The 24,240-nt window shown below is 49.5% G+C and overlaps 1 protein-coding gene and 1 pseudogene across 1 annotated transcript; both read right to left on the minus strand.

The window, feature by feature from the left end:
• Positions 1 to 554: 554 nt before the first annotated feature.
• LOC147957290 (protein phosphatase 2C 53-like) lies at positions 555 to 1,012 on the minus strand. Its single transcript, XM_087531633.1, has 2 exons — positions 971 to 1,012; positions 555 to 833 (listed from the first exon to the last, which is right to left on the minus strand). Exons 1-2 carry the CDS (start codon positions 1,010 to 1,012, stop codon positions 555 to 557), a joined length of 321 nt encoding a protein of 106 aa, XP_087387759.1.
• Positions 1,013 to 20,230: 19,218 nt separating this feature from the next.
• Positions 20,231 to 23,840, minus strand: LOC147957291 (uncharacterized; annotated as a pseudogene).
• Between the last annotated feature and the right edge of the window lie 400 nt (positions 23,841 to 24,240).

Raw genomic sequence — 24,240 nt, forward strand, 5'->3', positions numbered from 1 at the left:
GGAAGCGAGAAAGGGCACAAGACTCGGAAGGCTGGAGGATGATGAAAAAATGTTCTGGCGTGAAGTGTTTTTGCGCCACACTCGTATGGAAAAAAAGGTTCATCGTGTATATGAAAAAATATATTCACCGTCTATTCAAACAAGTGTTCATCATGTACTTGAAAAGGTGTTCAACAAATATTTGAAAATGTGTTCAACACATATTTGATAAATGTTCATCTTGTATTTGAGAAAGTTTTCAACACATATTTGATGTTCATCGTGTATTTCAAAAATCTTTACCGCATATTTCAAAGCGTGTGCATAAGAACCAAACAAACTATACACGCCTTTGATACAATAGTAATACGTACGTACCTAAAGCCCGCGACATGGCAAGCCCCCCAATCCCGCAGATGCCTGTTGTTGGAGCTCCACACTTTGCCTCCGGACGCCTTGACGCGCGCCCTCTCGTCCGCCCGCTCCAGCTGTATCCACTCCTCATCAAGCTCAAAATTTGTCCAAAGGAGAAAAATACAATGCGCATGACGCGATTAATCTCACCTTTGGTCCTCTCACAACGGGATGGCATCATAGGCACGGCATAACACGGCGCGGGAGTCGCCGCAGTTGGCCACCAGGATGCTACCGCGGACCAGAAGCGCCACCACGGCAGTGCACCCCATGACGGGCCATCCCGATTCCGACAACCCCATCCCTAGTGCGTCCGCCCGCTCGAAGCTCCGGTTCAGCACCGCCTCCCACGCATGACACTCCGCCTGTTCTTCATTTTCCGGGCCGGCGAGCTCCTCCACCAAGATGGCGTGCATCTGTTCCCTGCACAGGGCTGACAGCTGCACCGCCACGTACCAAGCAAATCAAACGTGTAAGGTAGGGTGCACATGTGTCGAGTACTCGACCTGGATATGGCGTGGAAGGTTCGTAGTCTGGCCAAGTGAACCAACGACTAGGTGAGGAGAGGGGAGGTTACCTTGGGGTCGCCCTGGCCGTCGAAGAAGGCGAAGAAGTGCATGGGCGAGCCGTCGGCCTAGGCGCAGAAGAACCCGCACAGCCCCTTGTCCGATGTTGACCTGAACGCCAATGGGCCACATGCGCCACACAGCTCATGCCGTCGCTTCAGCGGGCTGTGTAGGAGAGCCGCCACCGCGCCGGAGCTCTCCCCTTCCACTGGACCCGTGACGTAGCCCTCCGACTGCTCCGAGGATGCATGGTACCCGGACAAGAGAGGTGAGGACAGGAACTCACCTTCCTCCAACTCCACGGCAGGGTTGGCTCCCGACTCGCCGGCAGCGCTGGCCATAACTACAGAGTACAGAGCACAGATCGACCACGCGAAGGGGCGAGCAGGTTGAGCACAATGCCTGCGGGCTACGGCTCAGCAAAGCCTTCGCTACCAAGCAATCTGCGGGGAAGAAACAGGCGCGGAATAGGAGGAGGAAGACTGAAGCACTCTCTACTTTATCCTATTTTTCGTACTAGTGATCAAAGCAATTTTGTGTATGAATCGGGGCTATAGGTGGCAGGCATCGGACAAGCGTCTTTCTTATCCATATTACTAGTCTTAATTAATTAATGTTTCTCCATTTTTAATGTTTCATTATTTCCTCCTATTTTATGGTCAATCTCAAATGATACTATATTTCCAACTCAAAAATGAAAAATACGATCTTTCATTTATTATTTCTCCTATTGATTCTTAGAATATTTTCTCATATTTTTGTGCCGCTGACACGTCATGAGGCATTTCTTCTGCATCTTCTTCCTTTTAACGTTTCATTATTTGCTTCTTTCTTTTCTCTTTCTCAGACAATATCTTCTATTTATTGTTGATAATTTGCTTATTGTTGTCGCATGTACTAGAAGATAGTGAAAGATCCAAATTCAGAGACATTATGTCACCCACGTCCCATCCTCATCCCGAAGGTGTGTCTAGCATCATCGGAAGGCATATGAGAGTAGTCTTCGTCGGATCTCTCAAGATCCTGTCGGTGCATGTCTTCGATGGATCTGTTTGGATCTAGTGTTCGTTCGATTTCGGTCATTTGTCTACACATTTGATCATTACGTTCTACACTTCTCATCTACAGTATCCATTGATTGCTATTGATTAATGTGTCATGATTTTCTCCTTATCTCTTTCGTCCTTCTCAGGCTGGCCCCGTGTTCAGAGCACTCGCCATTTGTTGTCTATCTTGAAGATTCAGAGAATGATCTCTGCATGTATTCTCTCTCCCCATTTAAATTACATGCGTTTGATTTTGTTGCCATATTTTGAATGATTGATATCTTTCAAACTAAACTTTGTTTCTGATACTTTTTTATAAATTTGAATCCGTAACAAGAAGAATTTGAACTGTCTTTTTATTTTACTTGTTTCAACTATCTTTGAAATTACTTTCATAAAACATTACATTATTCCACTATTTGAAAAACTGGTTTTGACGGTTTCACTATTTTAAAAAATTGTTCCTACTATTTCAAAAGATCAATTTCAATTTTTATTTTTAAGAAGCCAACAATGTAACCTGTCTTGGAAGAGATATGGTGTAGAGGTAGAGAGTGGAATGAAAGAAACGGAGGCGAGAAAGGGCAGAACATGAGGAAGGTGGGAGGATGAAGAAAAAAAGTTCCGGCGGGAAGTGTTTTTGTGCCACACTCGTATGGAAAAATAGTTCATCATGTATTTGAAAAAATAGATTCATCGTGCACTCAAAAAAGTGTTCATCATGTACTTGAAAAGGTGTTCAACAGATATTTGAAAAAGTGTTCAACACATATTTGAATAAATGTTCATCTTGTATTTGAAAAGTGTTCAACACATATCTGAAGTTCGTCGTGTATTTAAAAAATGTAAACCGCATTTTCAAAATATATTCAACGTATATTTCAAAATATATTCACTACGTATTTAAAGAATGTTCTTTTGTATTTAAAAAGTATTTACCATGTACTTGAAAAACTGTGCATTGCATATCTAAAAAAGTGTTCATCACAAATTTTTGAAAAACATATTCATTGCATATTTCGGAAAAAAAATGTGGATCACATATTTGTTAAAAACTGTTAAACACACACATTTGATTCTTTGTATATTGTATAAGATAGATATATACAAAACCAATATTAATGCATGGAAACAAAACGTGTACGTATGTATCTAAAGTGCAGGTAACTCTGACCCTGACCCCAAGATTTGCTAAAACCTCCACCGGTGCTTAGAGGCGGCCCGCGGGTCATTAAAAGTTTCTCTGCTGTGTTCTGGCACGGGGCTGATCTGAGGCATGATCGTGCATGCCTGGGTCCGCGAGTTCACGAAGGTAAGACGGGCGGTTCGGGCCTGACGTGTGTTCCCGGGGATCTGATCTGGGGCGCCAGAACTATTTCGCCGAGGAACAGCCGGCCGCTTTGGCTTTCCGTCGTCTTTTAGAAGTTTAATTAGGATTTTGCTGGTACGGATCATAGAGTGCACGTAGTAGTAGTTTCATCATGCGGTGATCTGTGTGGCGTTTCTAGTGAGAACCGTGTCCACTCTAGGCCTCGTGATATGTATAAGTTCCCTTGTTATTTTTTGCTCTTCCGTGAGTCTCTCTGAGGTCGCTATCTGAGATTGATTGTTGTCTCTGTAAGTTGGGAAAGAACGGGCTGCTGATTGCATGCCTCGTCCAACTCATATTCACGTATATATAGAGTACAGGATTACAATCAGGTTACAATAAACAGTTTCCATGTACAGTAGATACCATGCCATCTATATGAGGCTTGGCGTGAACGCCAAGATGAGCAGCACCGGATGTGCCTGATGCGGAAGAATCTGAACGGCCAGATACGGCCATCCGGTCATGCTCTAACACGCCCCCGCAGTCTGAACCCGGGAGAGCAGCGACGTGAAGACTGGTCCGGAAGTCATGAAATAATGCCGTCAGTAGTCCTTTGGTGAAAATGTCCGCAAATTGAGAGGACGAGGGGACATGAAGAACACGAACGACACCCAGAGCAACCTTATCGCGAAGAAAGTGAATGTCCAGCTCGATATGCTTCTTGCGACGATGTTGAACGTTGGCAGAAAGATAAACTGCAGTGACGTTATCGCAATAGACAATGGTAGCACTATTAATAGGTCGATGAAGTTCATGGAGTAATTGGCGGACCCAACAAGATTCAGCCACTGCCGTTGCAACAGCTCTATACTCTACCTCGGCGCTGGACCGTTGTTTGCCATCGCGAGGACCAAGAGATAAGGTTATCACCGAGGAACATGCAAAAACCCGACGTTGAACTTCTGGTGTCCGGGCATCCGGCCCAATCGGCATCAGAGTAGGCAGTGAGAGAATGGGAGGAAGAAGAGTGTAGGAGAAGACCATGATGGAGAGTACCTTTGAGGTATCGAAGAATGCGTTTAATTAGATGGAAGTGAGGCTCTTTAGGATCATGCATATGAAGGCAAACTTGTTGAATAGCATAGGCTATTTCGGGACGAGGGAGAGTGGCGTACTGGAGAGCTCCGGTGAGACTCCGGTAGAGAGAGGGATCGGTGACGGGAGTGCCAACCGAACCGGATAATTTGGCCTTGGTATCGATAGGAGTTTGGACGGGATGACAGTCGCGCATACCTGCACGAGAGAGAATGTCGAGAATATATTGGCGTTGAGATAGGTGAAGACCAGAGGCGGTGCGAGTTACAGAAATACCGAGGAAGTGGTGAAGGGTGCCGAGATCCTTCATGGCAAATTCGGTGCTAAGGGACATGATGATAGACCGTAGAAGTGTGTGAGTAGACGCGGTGAGAATGATGCCGTCGACATAAAGAAGAAGATAGGCTAAGTTATTGTTACGATTAAGGATAAATAGAGAGGCATCAGACTTGGACCCGATAAATCCCATTGTGCGAGCAAAGGTTGCGAAAAGCTGAAACCATGCACGAGGTGGCTGTTAGAGGCCATAGAGGGATTTGAGAAGATGACATACATGAGTGGGATGTTGAGGATCCAAGAAGCCGGATGGTTGTTGGCTGTAGACTACTTCATCAAGATGACCATGAAGGAGGGCGTTTTCAACGTCTAGTTGATGGATCGTCCAGGAGTGGGATGTAGCTAAAGAAAGAACAATACGAATGGTCGCAGGTTTGACGACGGAATTAAAAGTCTCATCAAAATCGACACCATGTTGTCGAGAGAACCCTCGAACAACCCACGGAGCTTTATGGCGAGAGAGAGAACCATCGGGATTGTGTTTGTGACGGAAGACCCATTTTCCGCTAACGATATTAGCACCTAAAGGGGGAGGAACTAATTGCCATGTTTGATTGAGTGTGAGAGTGTCGAATTCTTCCTGCATGGCGTGTCGCCAAGAGGGATCGCGTAGGGCAGTGAGATAATTGTATGGGATGGGAGAGGCTGTGATGGCAGATAAATTAAGGCGATCAATGGGTGGTGGAAGTCGGCCTGTGACTGAGCGTGTATGATGGAGTGATGGCGTTGGGTGCGTAGCTGACTCAGACGGAAGGGTTGCAGAACGTGTTTGAGATAGAGAACTTAGAGAAGGTGGTTCGGCTGGAGATGGAGGTGGGCCTGGAGATGTTGAACCTGAAGATGTTGGACCATCTAGTGGTGGAGAGGCGGAAGGAGTTGAGCTAGGTGTGGCTGGTTGGATGCTCTGGGAAGTGTGGCCGGGAAAACCATGCATAACGGGTGCATGCATAGTGGGTTTGGGACCTGGTACATGTAGAGATGAATTGAGTGTAGTGGTTGGCGTTGTAGCATGAGCTGCTGGGTGATGCACGTATTGAGGAGCTGGTGGTGGATCGAATAGGACAGCGGGTGGTGGTGGCGTAGAAGATGATTCGGGTGCATACGGAAATGTAGGCTCGTCAAAGATAACGTGACGCGAGATAATGATGCGCCGGGTTGTGAGATCAAGACAGCAGTACCCAGGATGACGTGTAGGATAACCAAGAAAAACACATTTAGTTGAGCGGGCGCTGAGCTTATTAGGGGAAGTGGAGGATGTGTTAGGGTAACAAAGGCAACCGAATACTCGAAGGTCATTGTAAGATGGAGAGAGGCCGAACAACAGGGTATATGGTGTTGAAAATTTCCGTGTGGCTGTAGGACAAATGTTTATGAGGTAGGTGGCAGTATGGAGGGCTTCGGCCCAAAGAGATGGTGGCATGGGGGCTTGGAAGAGAAGGGTGCGAATGACATTATTAGTGGTACGGATTGCTCGCTCGGCGGTACCATTTTGCTGGGAGGTGTAAGGACAAGATAGGCGAAAAAGAATGCCATGGGTGGTGCAGAACGTATTTAGTTTAGTGTTTTCAAATTCTCGTCCATTATCACATTGGAGTGCGGAAATAGACAAATTAAATTGGGTACGAGTGTAGGCGTGAAAAGCAGTGAAGGTGGTGTAAACATCAGACTTTTTGCGTAGGGGAAAGCTCCAAAAATAATGTGTATAGTCGTCGATGATGATAAGATAATAACAAAGATCAGAAGTGCTAGGAATTGGGGCGTCCATAAATCACAATGAATTATTTCAAACGGGCGAGTAGTAGAAGTTTGAGAAGCATAAAATGGTAGCCTAACATGTTTGCCTAACTGAAACGCATGACAGAGGGGAGGCCCTCCTTTATTGAAAGAAATATGCTTGGAGCTATTTAGACGTGACATGGTGTGGTTGTCGGGGTGGCCAAGTCGACGATGCCAAAGCGAGCGGGAGGCGATGATGGCGTGAGCTTCGGCAAGTGCTGGTTGGTGGAGAGGGTAGAGTGGTCCGGAGCTATTGCATCGAGAATCACGGTTTTGGATGGAAGGGCCTTCACAGAAAAAACCGAAGGGATCAAATTCAATAGAACAATAATTATTAATGGTAAGTTGACGAACAGATACGAGATTTTTGATAATGTTGGGAACTACAACATTATTGCGAAGATAGAGAGATTTAGAGAGAGATGCAAGTGTTTGAGAGCTAATATGAGTGATGGGAAGAGACGCACCATTGCCAACGGTTACTGTGTGAGCAGAGGATGGTGTGAGAGATTGAAGTTTACCCGGATCGGATGCCATATGGGAGGAAGCGCCGGAATACATGTACCATTGGGGAAGTGCATGTTGTTCAGGGCGGTGACAAGCGCAGGGTCGAGCTGTTGTTGCTGCTGCTGCAAGGTGGGAGGAGGTGGCGCCTGGTGAAATGCGTGTTGGTGTAGCCAGTTGCTGGAGCATATGTTGCATATGCTTGAGAAGTGCTTGTAGGACGAGGATCAAGAAGGCCTGGAGCTGGAGCACGCCATGCACGTGTTTGCTGCCATGGTTGAGGCTGGGACGGCGCCGGCTGTTGTACGTGGCCTGCACGAGTTGGCAGCCCTGTCCACGGATTAAACATCCATGGTTCACTGCGTCCATGACCACGTCCGCCACGGCCACGTCCACGGCCACCGCCGCCACCGCCGCGGTAGCCTTGGCCGTTGCTGTCGTAGGAGACTGAGCTGCCTCGTCCTGCGCCCCCGGAAGGTGCGCTCTCACCACCGGCGCTTGGAAGAATGTTGTTGCCGCTAGCCCATAGAGCTGTGGCAGTAGCGTTCTTGGCGTCCACCTTCTTCTGTGTCTTCTCAAGAATTAGTGCTGATCTTGTCTGCACAGTGTTCCTTCCTTGATGTCTATTGTTTTGTAAGCACTGATTTCAGTATGAATTGCCGCATAGGGTCACGGTGGTGGATGTTTGTTAACAAGTACATGATTTTTCTTATTCTTCATGTCTTTCTATTTATAGAAGAATCAAGTCCATTGACACAACATGAAATGGAGCAGCAAGGAACAAATAGTTGCTTGATGTTCCCCGATTAGCTACATAGTTGTGGATGTCACTGATGTGTGCTAATTCTTTATGCGCTTGATCCTATTGAACTGTTGTTGAGTTGTATTTTGTGTTGCATGTATTAAATGTTGTGGCCTACCTCTTAGTTGTGCATAGTTGAGGTTGAGGCCTACCCTGTATTTATATATACATGCACCAGCACCCCATCAATACAAGGATTATTGTATTGCAAAACATCTCTGGACATGATATCAGTTTTTTAGATTTTGATCCTCGTCTTCCGCTGCCGCCGCCGCCCCCGCCGCCGTGCGCTCATCCCGCGCCGCCGCCGCCGCCGCCACCCCAGCGCCGCCGCCGCCGCGCGACTCCTCCCGCGCCTCTGCCGCTGCCGCGACCCCCCCGCCGCCGCCGCCGCCGCCGCCGCGTGACTCCTCCCGCGCCGCCGCCGCCGCTCTCCCGCCGACCGCCGACCGCCCGCTGCCGCCGTCGGATCCCCGATGGCGTTCACCAGCCTGTCCGTCGCTGCCTCTGCTGTCCCGCCACCGGCACCCTTCGGTGCGGCCCCACCGCCATACGGCGCGACCGCCGCCTACGCCGCATCCGGCGTCAACCACATGCAGCCGGCCCTGCCAATGGCTGGTGGCCATGCTCCGCCCGCCCCATCGATGGCCTCTCCGGACTGGTATTGCCCGTTGCCGCCATCCGCGCCTCCCCAGCAGCAGCCGGCCCAGGGCGCAGGGTGGGCCCCGCACTACCCGCAGGATCTCCTCGCGGGCCACCAGGGGTTCGTCGGCGCACCTTACCAGTCAATCGGCGCCGGCTACATCGCCCTCCCTGTGCCGCCGCCCCTCGATGGTTATGGCCCGCCCGCTCCGGCGCTGCCCTACGGGGGCCTTTCGCCGCCGCCGATACCTATGCCATGGGACCCCGCCCTCCTCGCCGCCCAGCACTCCGCGCCATTGCCGAGTAGCTCTGTCGGCGGAGGCGACTGGTACATGGGCTCAGGTGCTACTGCGCATATGACAGCTCATCCCGGTAACCTAACCTCCTCCACTCCCGTTCACACACCCACTCGTATCACCGTCGGCAACGGCTCCTCCCTACCTATTAGTCATATCGGTAGCACTAGTTTTCCCTCCACTTCCACACCCATCACTATGTACAATGTTCTTGTTTCAGCTGAATTAGTCACGAACCTAGTTTCTGTTCGTCGTCTTACTCGTGAGAACCCACTTACTGTTGAATTTGATGGTGTTGGCTTTTCTATGAAAGACGCCCGTACCCGGATGGTCCATCGATGTGAAAGTCCCGATGAGCTCTACTATGTGCACGCCGGCGCCTCCACCTCCACACCCGCCGCCCTTGCCGCCGGCGTTGACCTTTGGCACGCTCACTTGGGTCACCCCAACCACACCGCTTTACGTCAGATTCTTAGGAGTTTCTCTTTCTCGTGTAATAAGCTCGACGAGCACTCTTGTGAGGCTTGTCACTTAGGCAAGCACGTTCGTCTTCCCTTTAGTGTGTCTTCTTGAGTTTCCACTTTTCCGTTTCAATTACTTCATAGTGATGTTTGGACTTCTCCCGTTGCGAGTAACACGGGCTATCTATACTACTTGGTGATTTTAGATGATTATTCTTATTATGTGTGGACTTTTCCCCTTCGTCGTAAATCCAATGCTTTAGCCACACTCACCGCCTATTATTCCTATGTCACCACCAAGTTCGGTCGCCCCATACTCGCACTCCAGAAAGATAACGAAAAAGAGTTTGACAACGTCGCTCTCCGCACACTTCCTGCCTCTCACGGTACCATCTTTCGTCTGACTTGTCCATACACTTCACAGCAGAACGGCCGCGCCAGCGCTTTCTCCGCACTCTTAATGACTGCGTTCGCACATTACTCTTTCACTCTAACGTGCCCGCTCGGTTTTGGCCCGATGCTCTCGCCACCGCCACTCTCTTAGTTAATATTCGTTCATGTCGCCCTCGGGGGAACTACGCCCCTCACCATCTTCTCTTTGGCACACCACCATACTATGATGGTCTCCGCATCTTCGGGTGTCTCTATTATCCTAGCACCGCGTCCACCACGCCACACAAGCTCGCACCACGATCCGTCCGATGCATCTTCCTTGTCTACCCTCCTAACAACAAAGGTTACCGGTGCTATGATTCTGTCACTCATCGCATGTACACCTCGAGGCACATGTACTTTGTCGATACGGTGTTCCCTTTTTTCCAGGTTCCAACGGCATCGGCTCCTTCGGCGCCGGCCCCCGTGCCCCCTTCGTGGAGCGATGCACGGCGGCACCCCCCGGCGCCCCCCCCCCCCGGCCCGGCGCCCTCTGCTACCCCCACCCAGCTTCCCGACTCCCTCCCCCGAGGTCGAGTCTGAGCGGGCCCTAGGGTCCCTGTCTCCCTCACACGAGGTTGAGCCCGGCACCCCGCCCGCCACCACAGCGACGGGCTCGACGTCAACCTCGCCCGTCGCCTCTTCCACCGCCGGATTGGCCGGCGCTGCTGCCGCCGCCGCCGCTGCTGCGTCCTCCGCCGCCGTTGCGGCCTCCGCCGCCGCCGCTGCCGCGATCCCCTCTGCGGCCGCGGCCCCCATCGCTGCACCGGGTGCCCCCGCCGCCGTGGCCCCCGTCCCCGCGGCATCCGCCGGCCCTGCTGCCCCATCACTTGGTGTGACCACCCGTGCCCGAGCAGGAGTGCTTCGGCCTAGAACGCGCTACTCCGCCGACGATTATGCGTGCACTGCCTCGATGTCGATGCCATCACCCATCCCCACCTCCGCTCGCGCTGCCCTTCGGCATCCCCACTGCCTAGCTGCGATGCAGGAGGAGTTCGATGCCCTACAGTGCAACCGCACGTGGCAGCTTGTTCCGCGACCCCCTCGTGCCAACATCATCTCTGGCAAGTGGGTGTTTCGCCACAAGACTCGCCCGGACGGTTCTCTCGAGCGCTACAAGGCTCGATGGGTGGTTCGGATTTCGGCGGCGCGCGGGCGTGCACTTCACCGACACCTTCGCCTCGGTTGTTAAACCGGGCACGATCCGCGCCGTGCTCCAGTTGGCGGTCTCGCGCGCCTGGCCTGTGCACCAGTTGGACGTCTCCAACGCCTTCTTGCACGGTCACCTTGCCGAGCAGGTGTACTGTGAGCAGCCCACTGGCTTCGTCCACGGCGAGCACCCAAACTTTATGTGCTTGCTCTCCCGTTCTCTTTATGGGTTAAAGCAGGCGCCTCGGGCTTGGTACCAGCGTATCGCAGCCTTCCTGCGGTCTTTGGGTTTTCGGTCCACTCGCTCCGATGCCTCACTATTCGTGTATCATCAGGGAGCTGACACTGCATATCTGCTGCTCTACGTCGAAGACATCATCCTCACGGCGTCCGCCCCCGATCTCCTTCAGCGGATGACTGCTCGTCTTCGTGATGAGTTCTCCCTCAAGGACTTGGGGCCCCTGCACTACTTCCTCAGCATCGAGGTGGTCCGCCGGCCTGACGGCTTCTTTCTGCATCAGCAGAAGTACGCCCACGAGCTCCTGCAGCGTGCCGGTATGCTTAACTGCAAGCCGGCGCCCACACCCGTCGACACGAAGGCGAAGGTCTCTGCTCTGGAGGGGTCTCTCGCGTCCGATGGAGCGTTTTATCGCTCCATTATTGGTGCTTTACAGTACCTGACGCTGACTCGACCCGACCTGCAGTACGCTGTTCAGCAGGTGTGCCTCCACATGCACGCCCCGCGTGACTCCCACTGGACCTTGGTGAAGCGTATTCTCCGTTATATACGTGGCACCATGTCCTTGGGACTCACCCTGACGGCCTCCGCCTCCACCGACCTCGTGGCCTACTCGGATGCCAACTGGGCTAGCTGCCCCGACACTCGACGCTCCACGTCCGGCTACTGCGTCTACCTTGGGCCCTCGTTGATCTCTTGGTCATCGAAGTAGCAGCCCATGGTCTCCCGCTCCAGCGCCGAGGCAGAGTATCGCGTCGTGGCTAATGCCGTGGCTGAGTGCTCTTGCTCCGTTAGCTGCTCCAGGAGTTGTTTTGTGAGGTTCATAAAGCTACTCTTATCTACTGCGATAACGTCGGCGCGGTCTACCTTTCCGCCAACCCGGTGCACCATCGCCGTACGAAGCATATAGAGCTCGATATTCACTTCGTGCGCGAGCAGGTTGCCCTTGGCCGTGTTCGGGTTCTTCATGTGCCAACGTCGCAACAGTTTGCTGATGTGATGACTAAGGGATTGCCTACTTCCGTCTTCGAGGAGTTTCGGTCCAGTCTCTGTGTCTCTGGCGACGCTTCGACTGCGGGGAGTGTTAAGTTGTATTTTGTGTTGCATGTATTACGTGTTGTGGCCCATCTCCTAGTTGTGTATAGTTGAGGTTGAGGCCTACCCTATATTTATATATACGTGCACCAGCACCCCATCAATACTAGGATTATTGTATTGAAAAACATCTCTCTACAGTTGTGTTGATATGTTAATTTACTTATATAAACTATGTGATAAGATTTCTCATGGTGTGTGCATTTTGAAGTTACCTCATCAATATCGGATACTCATATTTGTGCACTTAGGTGTTGTAGTCACTGAGTCAGCAATTACCAACGTGCTCTAAACTGTTAACAAATTTATTCTATGGAGAAAAGTGACAAGTCTAAAACAGAGAATGATCTTTTTGGGTACAAGAGAGTTCTTGTGGATGAAACTCATCTGGCTACTATTGGTCGCCTTCCAGTTAGGGTTAATTCAAATTTATCTTGGTTGCATGAACTCAGGGAAAGTGACTGCCTTTTTTATTCTGGTGGACACTTTTTGATCAGGGGAATGGAGAAGGTATTATTCTACTGCTCTCTCTTAATTTAATTGATGTATCATGTAGTCTGCAGGATGAAGACGAAAAAAGTTCTGGCGTGAAGTGTTTTTGCACCACGCTCCTATGGAAAAAAGTTCATCGTGTATACAAAAAAAAAAATTCATCATGTATCCAGAAAAGTGTTCATCATGTACTTGAAAAGGTGTTCAACAGATATTTGATAAAGTGTTCAACACATATTTGATAAATATTCATCTTCTATTTGACAAATTGTTCAACACATATTTGATGTTCATCGTGTGCTTCAAAAATGTTTACCGCGTATTTCCAAACATGTGCATAAGAACCAAACAAACTACACGCCTTGATATAGTAGTAATACGTATGTACCTGAAGCCCGCAACATGGCAAGCCCCCCAATCCCGCACCTACCCGTCGTTGGAGCGCGACACTTTGCCTCCAGCCGCCTTAACACGCGCCCTCTCGTCTGCCCGCTCCAATCATATCCACGCCTCATCAAGCTCAAAATTTGTCCATAGGAGAAAAAGACAATGTGCATGACGCGATTAATCTCACCTTGTGGTCCTCGGAAAACGGGATGGCATCACCGGCGCGGCAGAGCACGGCAAGGGAGTCGCCGCAGTTGGCCACCAGGACGCTGCCGCGGGCCAGAAGCGCCACCACGGCAGTGCGTCCGCCTCTTCCCCAGCCCCATCCCTAGTGCATACGCCAGCTCGAAGCTCCGGTTCAGCACCGCCTCCCACGCACGATACTCCGCCTCTTCGTCATTTCCTGGGCCGGCCAGCTCCTCCAACAAGATGGCGTGCATCTGTTCCCTGCACAGCGCCGACACCTGCACTGCCACGTACCAAGCAAATAAAATGTGTAAGGTAGGTGTACATGTGTCGAGCACTCGACCTGGATATGGCGTGAAAGGTGTTGTAGTCTGGCCAAGTGAAGCAATGACTAGGTGAGGAGAGGGGAGGTTACCTTGAGGCCGCCGTGGCCGTCGAAGACGGCAAAGAAATGCATGGGCGAGCCGTCGGCCCAGGCGCAGAAGAACGGGCGCAGCCCCTTCTCTGATGCCGACCCAAACACCGTGGGTCACATGGGCCACACAGCCGCTACCGTCACTTCAGCGGGATGTGCATGAGAGCTGCCACCATGCATGCGGGAGCTCTCCTGTAACGTAACCGTCTGACTCCTCCAAGGATGCGTAGTACCCGGACAAGAGAGGTGAGAACTGGACCTCACCTTCCTCCAAGGCCATGGCGGGGTTGGCTCCCGACTCGCCGGCGGCCCTGGCCATAACTACAGAGGAAGACTGGAGCGCTCAGCTGTACTTTCTCCTAATTTTTGTAGAGGAAGACCCAAGCAGCAGAGGAGGAAGACGGGAGCGCTCCTGAAGCAGTTTTGCATATATAAAGAAACGCACGGATCAAGCACACGTATCTTGAAATATTCACCGTGTACTTAAAAACGGTCCATCACATATTTCTAAAAAAATGTTCATCACATATTTGCAAAAAAACATGTTCATTGCCTATTTCTGAAAGAGAATGTGGATCACATATTTGGTAAAAAGTGTTCTACACATACTTTTGTTTCTTTGTATATTGTACTCCCTCTGTCCCATAATATAAGATGTTTTTTGACACTACACTAGAGTCAAAAAGCGTCTTACATTATGGGACGGAGGGAGTATCAGATAGATATGTACAAAGCCAATGTTAATGCATGAAAACAAAGCATGTATGTATGTATCTAAAGTGTAGGTAACTCTGACCCTGACATCAAGATTTGCTAAATCCTCCACCGGTCTCCTTGATAATCACCTTTTATTCAATGGAACTTTGGTCGGAGATAGAGATTCGTTTGCTTAGTGGCCACCCGCGGGTCGTTAAAAGTTTCTCCGCCCGCGGGCCGATCTGAGGCATGCCCGTGCACGCCTAGGTCCGCGAGTTCACGAAGGTACGACGGGTGGTTCGGGCCTAACGTGTGTTCCAGGGATCTGATCTAGGGCGCCGGAATTATTTCGCCGAGGAAAGGCCGGCTGCTTTGGCTGTCCGTCGTCTACGGTGATCTGTGTAACCACTATAGGCCTCATGATATGTGTAAGTTCCCGTTGTTATTTTTTGCTCTTCCGTGAGTCTTTCTGAGGTTGCTGTCTGAGATTGATTGTTATCTCTTGTCTGTTCGAGATCGCTCGGCCCATTCCTGATTGCAACGTTTTCGTTGACTCAGGTCGCAAGGTCGTCCCAGTGCCAGGCTTAGACTAGTCACAATGAAAGTAACTTAACTAGTAACATCACACATTTCAATACAAAATTGCTTATGTGGCAGCTAATTAATGAGGAGAGAGGGTTTTGTGGTAACTTAGCTAGTTACTGTAACATCACGCATTTCAAGGCATAATGAGTCTATAGCCTAATAAATGAACTCTTTCATGATACCACTCATATGTTACTACCCACTATGGAGGTACTAACATAGACTAGTAACATCGGCAAGTTACTACTCTATGTTACTCCCCACTGTGAGCAGTCTTAGGCAGTACTTCTTTCTTTTTGGTCTACCTAGGCGGTAGTCCTTCCGTAAATAAATATAAGAGATCTAAACGACTTTTATCTTTTCTTCGGGAGGGAGTACTTGTTGTATGAGTGCGCCTCGGAACAACTTGTATCCAAACCCCACGACATGGCAAGCATTCCCCGTACGCGCAGCTGCCTGTCTGCGGAGGCGCACACTTCTTCTCCCGCCGCCATCCCACCAGCGGCTCCAGCTGCATCTATGCATCAAGCTCAAATTCGTATAGCCAGACCAGACCAAAGGAGAGAAAGGCAATATGCATGAGGCAATTAATATCACCTTGTGGTTCTTGAAAAGTGGCAAGCCGTTACCGGCGCGGCAGAGCACGGCGCGGGAGTCCCCGCAAATGGCAACGCGGATTCTGCTGCGGACCAGGAGCGCCACCACGGCGGTGGGTGGACCCCATGATGGGCCATCCCGATGCGGACTGCCCCATCCCCGGCGTGTCAGCCAGCTGGAAGCTCCGCTTCAGCGCCGCCTCCCACGCACGACGGTCCGCCTCGTCATCCTCTTTCGGATGCTCCTTCTAGTAGGAACTTGCCCCGCCGGCCAGCTCCTCCACAAGTATGATGTGCATCTGGTCCTTGCACATGGCCGACCTCTGCGTCACCACATAGCAAGAAAATAAAAGTTGTAGCGGAAAGAGCATGGATGGTGTCGACCACTAGACTTGGAGGTGGTTTGGAAGGTTACCTGGGGTCGATGTGGCCGTCGAAGACGGCAACGAAGTGCATGGGGGATCCGTCGTCCGGGCGCAGCGATACGGTGTCCTCCATACCATTTCGCTGATCGAGTCCCCACTCCAACGTGAACCGGAAATTGAGGGACCACACTGCCGCCGCCGCCGCTTCAGTTGGCAGCACCGTAGCAGGGGCGCCGGCACCAAACCCGATCCATCCCCTTCCTCGGGGACTTCCAGGTACCCCTCCGACTCTGATGATGCGTTGTACCCGGACGAGGGCAGTGAGGACTGCGCTTCACCTTCCACGGAGGCCACGGCGGGGTCGGCTCCCCACTTGCCGTCGACGGGGACGTTGTTGACCCCGGCGTTGGCCAACTACAGATCGACGATCACGGGAGGCAGCTTATTGATTAGAACGGGCGAGGAGCGAGGGCGCTGAAGCAGCAGAGAATTCGCTACCAAGCAAAACTTGTGGGAAAGAAACGAACACACGAGGGGCGGAGGAAAGCTAGAGATGAAAAAGAATCCGGTCTTTGGGAGTGAACCAGTTTTGTGTAACGGACAAGATGTATGGAATTGTGGCTACGCGGCAGCAGGCGACAGACACTTGTTTATCCATTTATTACTCGTAATTAATTTCTCCTCTTTTTTAATATTTCAGCATCATTATCTTCTACTCCCTCCGTCCCATAATATAAGAGTGTTATTGACACTACTCTACTGTGAAAAATGCTTTTATATTATGAAACGGAGGGAGTATCTTCCATTTATAATCTTCTTTTCTTTTTTGGTGAAAAACTTGATTGCTCATTGATCAAACTAACATAGCCTATGACGCCCTCCCTCCCATGCGGCTCTCGTGTCGCCTACCGGGCGCCTCGAGGGCCATCAGATCTTTCGTCGTGCCGCCTCCCCTCATCCCTCTTCCCTCCCTCGCCGCCACCAGAGACGGCCACCGGCAAAGCCGGCGCGGGCGCCGGGGAAGGTGGCGGCAGGGATCTCGGCGCCCGGATCAAAACATATTCACTGCATATTTAAAGAAAGTTATTTGTATTTAAAAAATATTCACCGTGTACTTAAAAATGTTAATCACAAATTTCTGAAAAAGTTTGCATCACATATTTGTCAAAACAGTTATGCATAAAAATGACCATCATCTCCTGCTGAACTTGCACAAGTTCCGACGTCGACCCGAAAGCCATTGGCCATACTGTCGCCGCTGCCGCTTCAGCTCGTAGTTGGGGTGCTGCCAACACATTGGAGACATCTCCTTCCTCGACGTAATTCACAGGACCCTCCGATTATGTGTAGCACCTCGATGTGGTGTGTGGGGACCTCCGTAATTTAGGGATTGCCACTGAACCCTCCGACTATGTGTAGGGACACCACAGAATGTAGTGGGTGTCATTTCTTTGTGAAATTTCATATGTGGGTAGAGTGGTCGACCATGTATGTGAAAAAAAAGTTCAGATTTTTTTTGAAAAAAAAATCAGTATATTTTTTTTCCGAATTTACTATTCATAACAGGTGCGTGTGTCGAACCATGCCCCAAACAAAATTCATGTTCATTGAAAATCTTGAAATTTTAAAATTTCTCGAGCTGGGCTGAGGTACGTATTTGGAAAGTGTTAAAAGGAAAGCATCAAAAATGGGAAATGACAGAAATAAAAACCTTTCAGTTTTACGGCATTAATTGGAATTGACAGCACCCAACATGCGTTCAATAGTGAACGGCACGCTCTGCAAAGCTCTCAGCAAACTTCCAAATCCAAAGAAAGAAAGAAACGCAGTAGTGCTGGCTGGCGCGTCCAATTAGTGCACACGACGCCGGCCAGAACACAGCTGCGCGCAGATCAGATCAAAGCCCCCAGGAAATCCTTCCCTTCCCAGTTTCAATATAATCCCGGTTTCCTGTTTCTGATTCAGACCGCCCCCACGCGACGCGATCGACGATGTACAACCTGTGCCAGCAGCGGCGATAGGCGACGCCGGCTTACACCGACCGGGGCGAGGGCCCTGACCACGGGTCAAGGTTCCATTCCACCGTTGCCGTCGGCGGTGCCGAGTTCAGCTCGCCAGAGTCCGGGTCCCGCACGCTCATCCAGGCGCAGGACGTCGCCGCAAGGACAGCCTTGGAGGACATCGCCGCCAGGGAAGCGTTGGAGCACCCCTCGTCACCTCCGCAACTACTGACAGGTGAGTATGTATGCGCCCTAGCTAGCTAGATCTCGTTTTGTTCAAGATTTTAGGGCTCCGGTTAGCGCCAGATGCATGCGCCGTCGCCGCTCCGCCCCTCGGCAGCTACTTTCCGGTGTGTACGTCTGCGCCTTAGCTAGCTAGATCATGTTTTGTTCAAGATCCTAGTTCTCCGGCTAGCGCCAGATATATGCGCCGTCGCTGCTTCTCAGTCAACTACCAGAGCAGACGTGAGACGACTCCTAAGAACCTGATCCGCCACAACTGATGGGGCCTCGTCGTGCTCGACAAGATCCCAGAAGATCGACTTGTAAACAGTACATCCAGACTCTATACATATATGTGGGTTACGTTGCCGGTTGTTTGCAGACCACCATATATATATAAGTGGTGTCAACTGTGAAAATGAAGGTTTAAGCCGTTTTGATTGCTAGCTACTCAGAGAGCGTCTAGTAGAAATGGATAGCTTATTGGCTATTGAAGATTATTCTTTTGTTTTTTCTGTTCTCTTGATTGGCCTTTACTACCTATGTAGTCATATAAATGCCCCTCATGCCAAAAATTGATTTGATTTTTTACGTCTCTATCATGCCGCTGTGACGTTTTTATTCCTGCCACTGAAAATGCTCATGATGATCGTTCACACATGTTTCTTCTATATTTGTGGTACTCACTAATTTATTTATATATTGCAGAAATCCATCTTTCTTACAAGTCACAGTTACGAAATTATGTTCAAGACCTACAGAAAGATTTACATTTGTATAACACCACTCAGAGTGGTCCGCATCATGAACCTATCTTCAAGTCAACAGTGACCATAGATGGGCCGACATTTGGAAGTCTGCAAGAATATGCTATAAAAAAGGAGGCAGAATCGGCTGCTGCGGCAACTGCCCTAGTGGCAATACGTCAAGAAGCAAAAATATCAGAGCAAATGCTTATGGTTTGTTTCATCTACTTTTTTTTATTCTCATGGGAGGCATTTTACTTGCACCGCCTCGCCTCTATATCAGCACTAACATCGTTTGACATTTATATGTATTAGTAGTAAACACATCCATCACCCACCTTGGATTTCAATATTCAAGAACTGAGTAAAAACGGTATTGATACACTCACTTCATTTAGTGAGAGTTGACAAACTGGATCTCTATCAAATGTTCAGCATAAAAAATAACCCATATACCTCCACACACAAAAAAACCCTGTTCTCTAAAAAATTAACCCAAACTAGCCCTTTTCCTCAATGCCAATCGGTCTGGTGTTCAACTTGGCTAGACTGCTATGACGTTTTGGCTCATTAAAAACATGTGCCAGGGGTTCAAACGGCACGTAAATGGGCTGGGTATGCCCACCAACTCAAATTTTGCGACGTACATCGGCAAGTGAGTAGCATGTACTTGGATCAGTGAATGCTGATGTACAAAACCCGCATGCGCTGGAGCAATGCCACCACTGGCGTGTTCTTCAGAACTCACATTCTGAACATGGTTGCCTTGGTCAGCGCCGACAGCAAGGGCACTCCAGCTCGAACAGAAGGAGCTCCCGTAGGAAGCCAGCACAAACATGTCCACTCACACACAGGTCGTCTTGATCCCATGTAGACTGTAGATGAAGCTCCGGTGTGTGCTCTCCGGAGGGGATGCAGCCCCTCGTTAAGTACACCCCGCTTCCTTGGGGAGCCCTCTCAAGCAGTTCTAAAATAAAACTGTACGGGTCCCGCCCATGACATACAGCAGGAGTGTGTTGACCTGTTTTAGGCCGCAGTCACATTGAATCGTTGCCACCACGGTCTAGCTGCATAGTGGATCCTGATGGTAACAAATTTTGTAAGAGGGGGACAGAAACAATCAACTGAAATTTTGCTCACACACATCAGTAGACCAAATTGAGAATTGTCAACTAAAATTGCAATGAAACCCATGGGATAATGCACACTCCATATGAGATGGCACTCAAATTTCGCTCATAACATTTTTTGATGATAAACATGCATACAACACATAAACTGATGACAACAGCACATACTACTCAGTAACAGTTTTTTCTATTAAGAATAACAGTCTTCTAGCTAGCAACCACGGAGCCCTCAGCAACTCGCAGAAAAAAATATTGAATCTAACCAGGTCACCCGCAAATGGCATTTCCATCTAAAGTGGCGTTTTCAACAATATGCAGCACAACCTTAGGCTTGTTGTAGGTGTTCTTCCTGTGAATACCGATGCCATAGTTTCAGCATTTTGCCTCTTTTCTTTCTTTTTGAGGAAGGTCGGCCCTCTGTGGACACGTGGTGCTCTTGTGACATTGCTCCAGGCATATACTACAGAAGCGAGTGTGTTTGCTTGCACCGCATCCATCGGCAGCTTTCTCTTCGCACCCTGAACATCATATGGAGGCTTGTCCCTACCGATGGTTGGTCGACCTGGCTTACGCTTTCGTTCTGGAGCCTTTAGAGCGATGAAATTACCAATGTCACTACCTTTAGCGTCGCTCCCACACCCGCTGGAGGGTGCCCTCACTGAATCGGTTCCTTATCTTTCCCCTTGTCTTGATTCAGTCTTCTAGCTCCATTCCATCCCGCAACAGTGGCTATATATAGGTGTCAGTTTAGCCATTGCTGTCTTCAAGATATTTGCACACTCGTATGCACTTGTATTTGCATCTCCCAGCCTTACAACTTCAAGGGCATGGGTCCACATATTTGAGTGTCCGAATGTTATCGAGTTTACACAAATTTTGCCCTGAAGATGTGCCAAGTGGTCTAGCCGCATATCCCTCAATCTTTTGTCCAACGTTTCACAATGAGCTTTGCCTCTATCTAGTTTATACAAGGAAATCGCGGACCTGCAAAACACATAGTTCGTATGCTTAATTATGCTGCTCAACAATTTTTTTGATTTAGCAGGCTTGCAGCAAAAGCCTTGATCATCACAATAAATATTGTTACCTTAACAGTGTGGCAGCACAGCAAGCCTGTGTGCTCAAAATTACCACACTCACATATCAGTTCCCTGCCCTCCTCAACAACTTCGACTTTGTACACAACCCTGAACCCTGCACCACTGGTCATGTTTTTCTGGATGGTACCGCCACACAAAATAGGTTTTTCCTTTACAGATCTCATCTACCTTGTACTGCCCTGCTTCATATAGGACCTTGCGAAAATGTTCAAACATACCTCAAGTGTAGATTTCTCTAGCGAGCAACTCCAGCAGTGTGTTCATTTTCATTACTGGATATGTCTGCATGCATGGGATGCATTATTAATACTAGCAGGCGGAGGCATGGCGGCATGCCGTGCCTGTGGGGGAGCCTGTCCATGTGATTCCAATGGTTCATTTTATTGAAAGAAAAAAAGGAATAATGAATTGGGAGAGCAGTTGACCTACCATAAGTTTTTATTTATCTAGCAGTTTCATGCAGATCCAACAGATCCTGCACATTTTCGTGGATCATTACAGAAAAGCCTGGCCGTAGCAGTAGCATCACTATATGGGGTAACTTGATGAGACTTTCCTCCACAAGTGCACAGGAAATAGAGCTTTCTGCTGGTGCTCCATAGGTGTCATCACCATCTCCACCACGCCGTCGTGCTGGTTGAGATCCCATCTACTTCGCCTCTCTTGCTTGCTGGATCAAGAAGGAGGAGACGTCATCGAGCCGCACGTGTGCTGAATGCGGAGGTGCCGTCTATTCGGCACTTGATCGGATTGGATCGTGATTGGATCGCGAAGAGTACAACTACATCAATGCGTTATATACGCTTCCGCTTTCGTTCTACAAGGTATCTAGACACACTCCCCTCTCGTTGCTTTGCATCTCTCCAAGATTAGATGTTGGGTGTTACGTAGGATTTTTTTTTTGATTTTCATGTAATGTTCCCCATCATCACTATTTAAAAAAAATAGTTCCTACTAGTTCAAAAGATGAGTTTCAATTTTTATTTTTAAGAAGCCAACCAAGTAACCTGTCTTGGAAGAGATAGGGTGTAGAGGTTGAGAGTGGAAAGAAAGAAACGGATGCGAGAAAGGAGAAAAGACGAGGAAGGTGGGAGGATGAAGAAAAAAAATTCAGGCGGGAAGCGTTTTTGCGCCACACTCGTATGGAAAAAAAGTTCATCATGTATTTGAAAAAATATATCCATTGTGCACTCAAAAAAGTGTTCATCGTGTACTTGAAAAGGTGTTCCACAGATATTTCAAAAAGTGTTCAACACATATTTGAATAAATGTTCATCTTGTATTTGAAAAATGTTCAACACATATTTGAAGTTCATCGTGTATTTAAAAAATGTTAACCGCATTTTCAAAAAATATTCAAAATATATTTCAAAACATATTCACTCCGTATTTAAAGAATGTTCATTTGTATTTCAAAAATATTTACCGTGTACTTGAAAAACTATCCATCGCATATTTCTAAAAAAATGTTCATCACATATTTGGAAAAAAACATGTTCATTGCATACTTCTGAAAAAAATGTGGATCACATATTTATTAAAAAATCTTTAACACATACTTTCGTTTCTCTGTATATTGTATAAGATAGATATGTACAAAGCCAATGTTAATGCATGGAAACAAAACGTGTACGTATGTATCTAAAGTGTAGGTAAATCTGACCCTGACCCGAAGGTTTGCTAAATCCTCCACCGGTCTCCTTGATAATCACCTTTTATTTAATGGAACTGTGGTCGATCGGAGATAGATATTAGTTTGCTTAGCGGTGGCCCGCGGGTCGTTAAAAGTTTCTCCGCTGTGATCTGGCCCGGGGCCGATCTGAGGCATGCCCGTGCACTCCTTGGTCCGCGAGTTCACGAACGTACGACGGGTGGTTCGAGCCTGACGTGTGTTCCCAGGGATCTGATCTGGGGCGCCGGAATTATTTCGCTGAGGAATGGCCGGCCGCTTTGGCTGTCTGTTGTCTATGATGATCTGTGTAGCAGAGGTGGCGTTTCTAGAGAGAACCGTGTCCACTCTAGGCCTCGTGATATGTGTAAGCTCCCGTTGTTATTTTTTGCTCTTCCGTGAGTCTCACTGAGGTCGCTGTCTGAGATTGATTGTTGTCTCTTGTCTGTCTTAAGTCGCTCGGCCCGTTCCTGATGGCAACGTTCTCTGACTGAGGTCGCATGGTCGTCCAATGGCAGGCTTAGGCAGTACTTCTTTCTTTTTGGCCTACCTAAGTTGTACTCCTTCCGTAAATAAATACAAGAGATCTAAACAACTTTTATCTTTTCTTCCAGAGGGAGTACTTGTTGTATGAGTGCGCCTCGGAACAACTTATATCCAAACCCCACGACATGACAAGCATTCCCCGTACACGCAGCTGCCCGTCTGCCGAGGCGCACACTTCCTCTCCCGCCGCCGTCCCAACAAGCAGCTCCAGCTGCATCTATGCATGAAGCTCAAATTCGTATAGCCAGACGAGATCAAAGGAGAGAAAGGCAATATGCATGAGGTAATTAATCTCACCTTGTGGTTCTCGGAGAGTGGCTAGGCGTTTCCAGCGCGGCAGAGGATTCTGGCACGCACCAGGAGCTCCACCACGGCGGTGGGTGGACCCCATGATGGGCCATCCCGATGCCGACTGCCCCATCCACAGCGCATCCGCCCGCTCGAAGCTCCACTTCAGCGCCGCCTCCCACACAAGATGCTCCGCCTCGTCATCCTTTTCCGGGTGCTCCTTCGGGTAGGCTGTTACCGTGCCCGCCGGCTCGTCCGCAAGTATGACGTCCATCTGTTACCGCAAGTATGACGTCCATCTGTTACCTGCACAGGGCTGACACTGCACCTTGACGTAGCAAGCAAATCAAAGGTGTAGTGGAAAGTACGTGGACGGTGTCGACCACTAGACCCGGAGGTGGCTTGGAATGTTAACTAGGGGTCGCCATGGCCGTCGAAGACGGCAAAGAAGTGCATGGGGGAGCCGTCGGCCCGGGAGCAGCGATATGGTGTGCTCCATACCCTTTCGCGGATCCATTCCCCACTCCGACGCGGACCGGAAAGAGAGGGACCACACTGCCGCAGCCGCCGCTTCAACTGGCAGCACTGCAACAGGGGCGCTAGCACCACACCCGATCCATGCCCTTCCTCGGTGCCTGCCAGGTACCCCTCCAACTCCGACGATGCATTGTACC

The sequence above is a fragment of the Triticum urartu genome, chromosome 7A (genome assembly GCF_056163025.1).
Source record: "Triticum urartu cultivar PI428250 chromosome 7A, HENAU_Tu73, whole genome shotgun sequence".
NCBI classification, from domain to species: Eukaryota; Viridiplantae; Streptophyta; class Magnoliopsida; order Poales; family Poaceae; genus Triticum; species Triticum urartu.

Coding starts and splice junctions, on each gene's coding strand:
- LOC147957290 (XM_087531633.1), bottom strand. CDS start 1,012: ATGCACTTCTTCGCCTTCTTCGACGGCCAGGGCGACCCCAAG. Junction 834..970: donor ACGGCCAGGGCGACCCCAAG/GTAACCTCCCCT, acceptor GTGGCGGTGCAG/CTGTCAGCCCTGTGCAGGGA.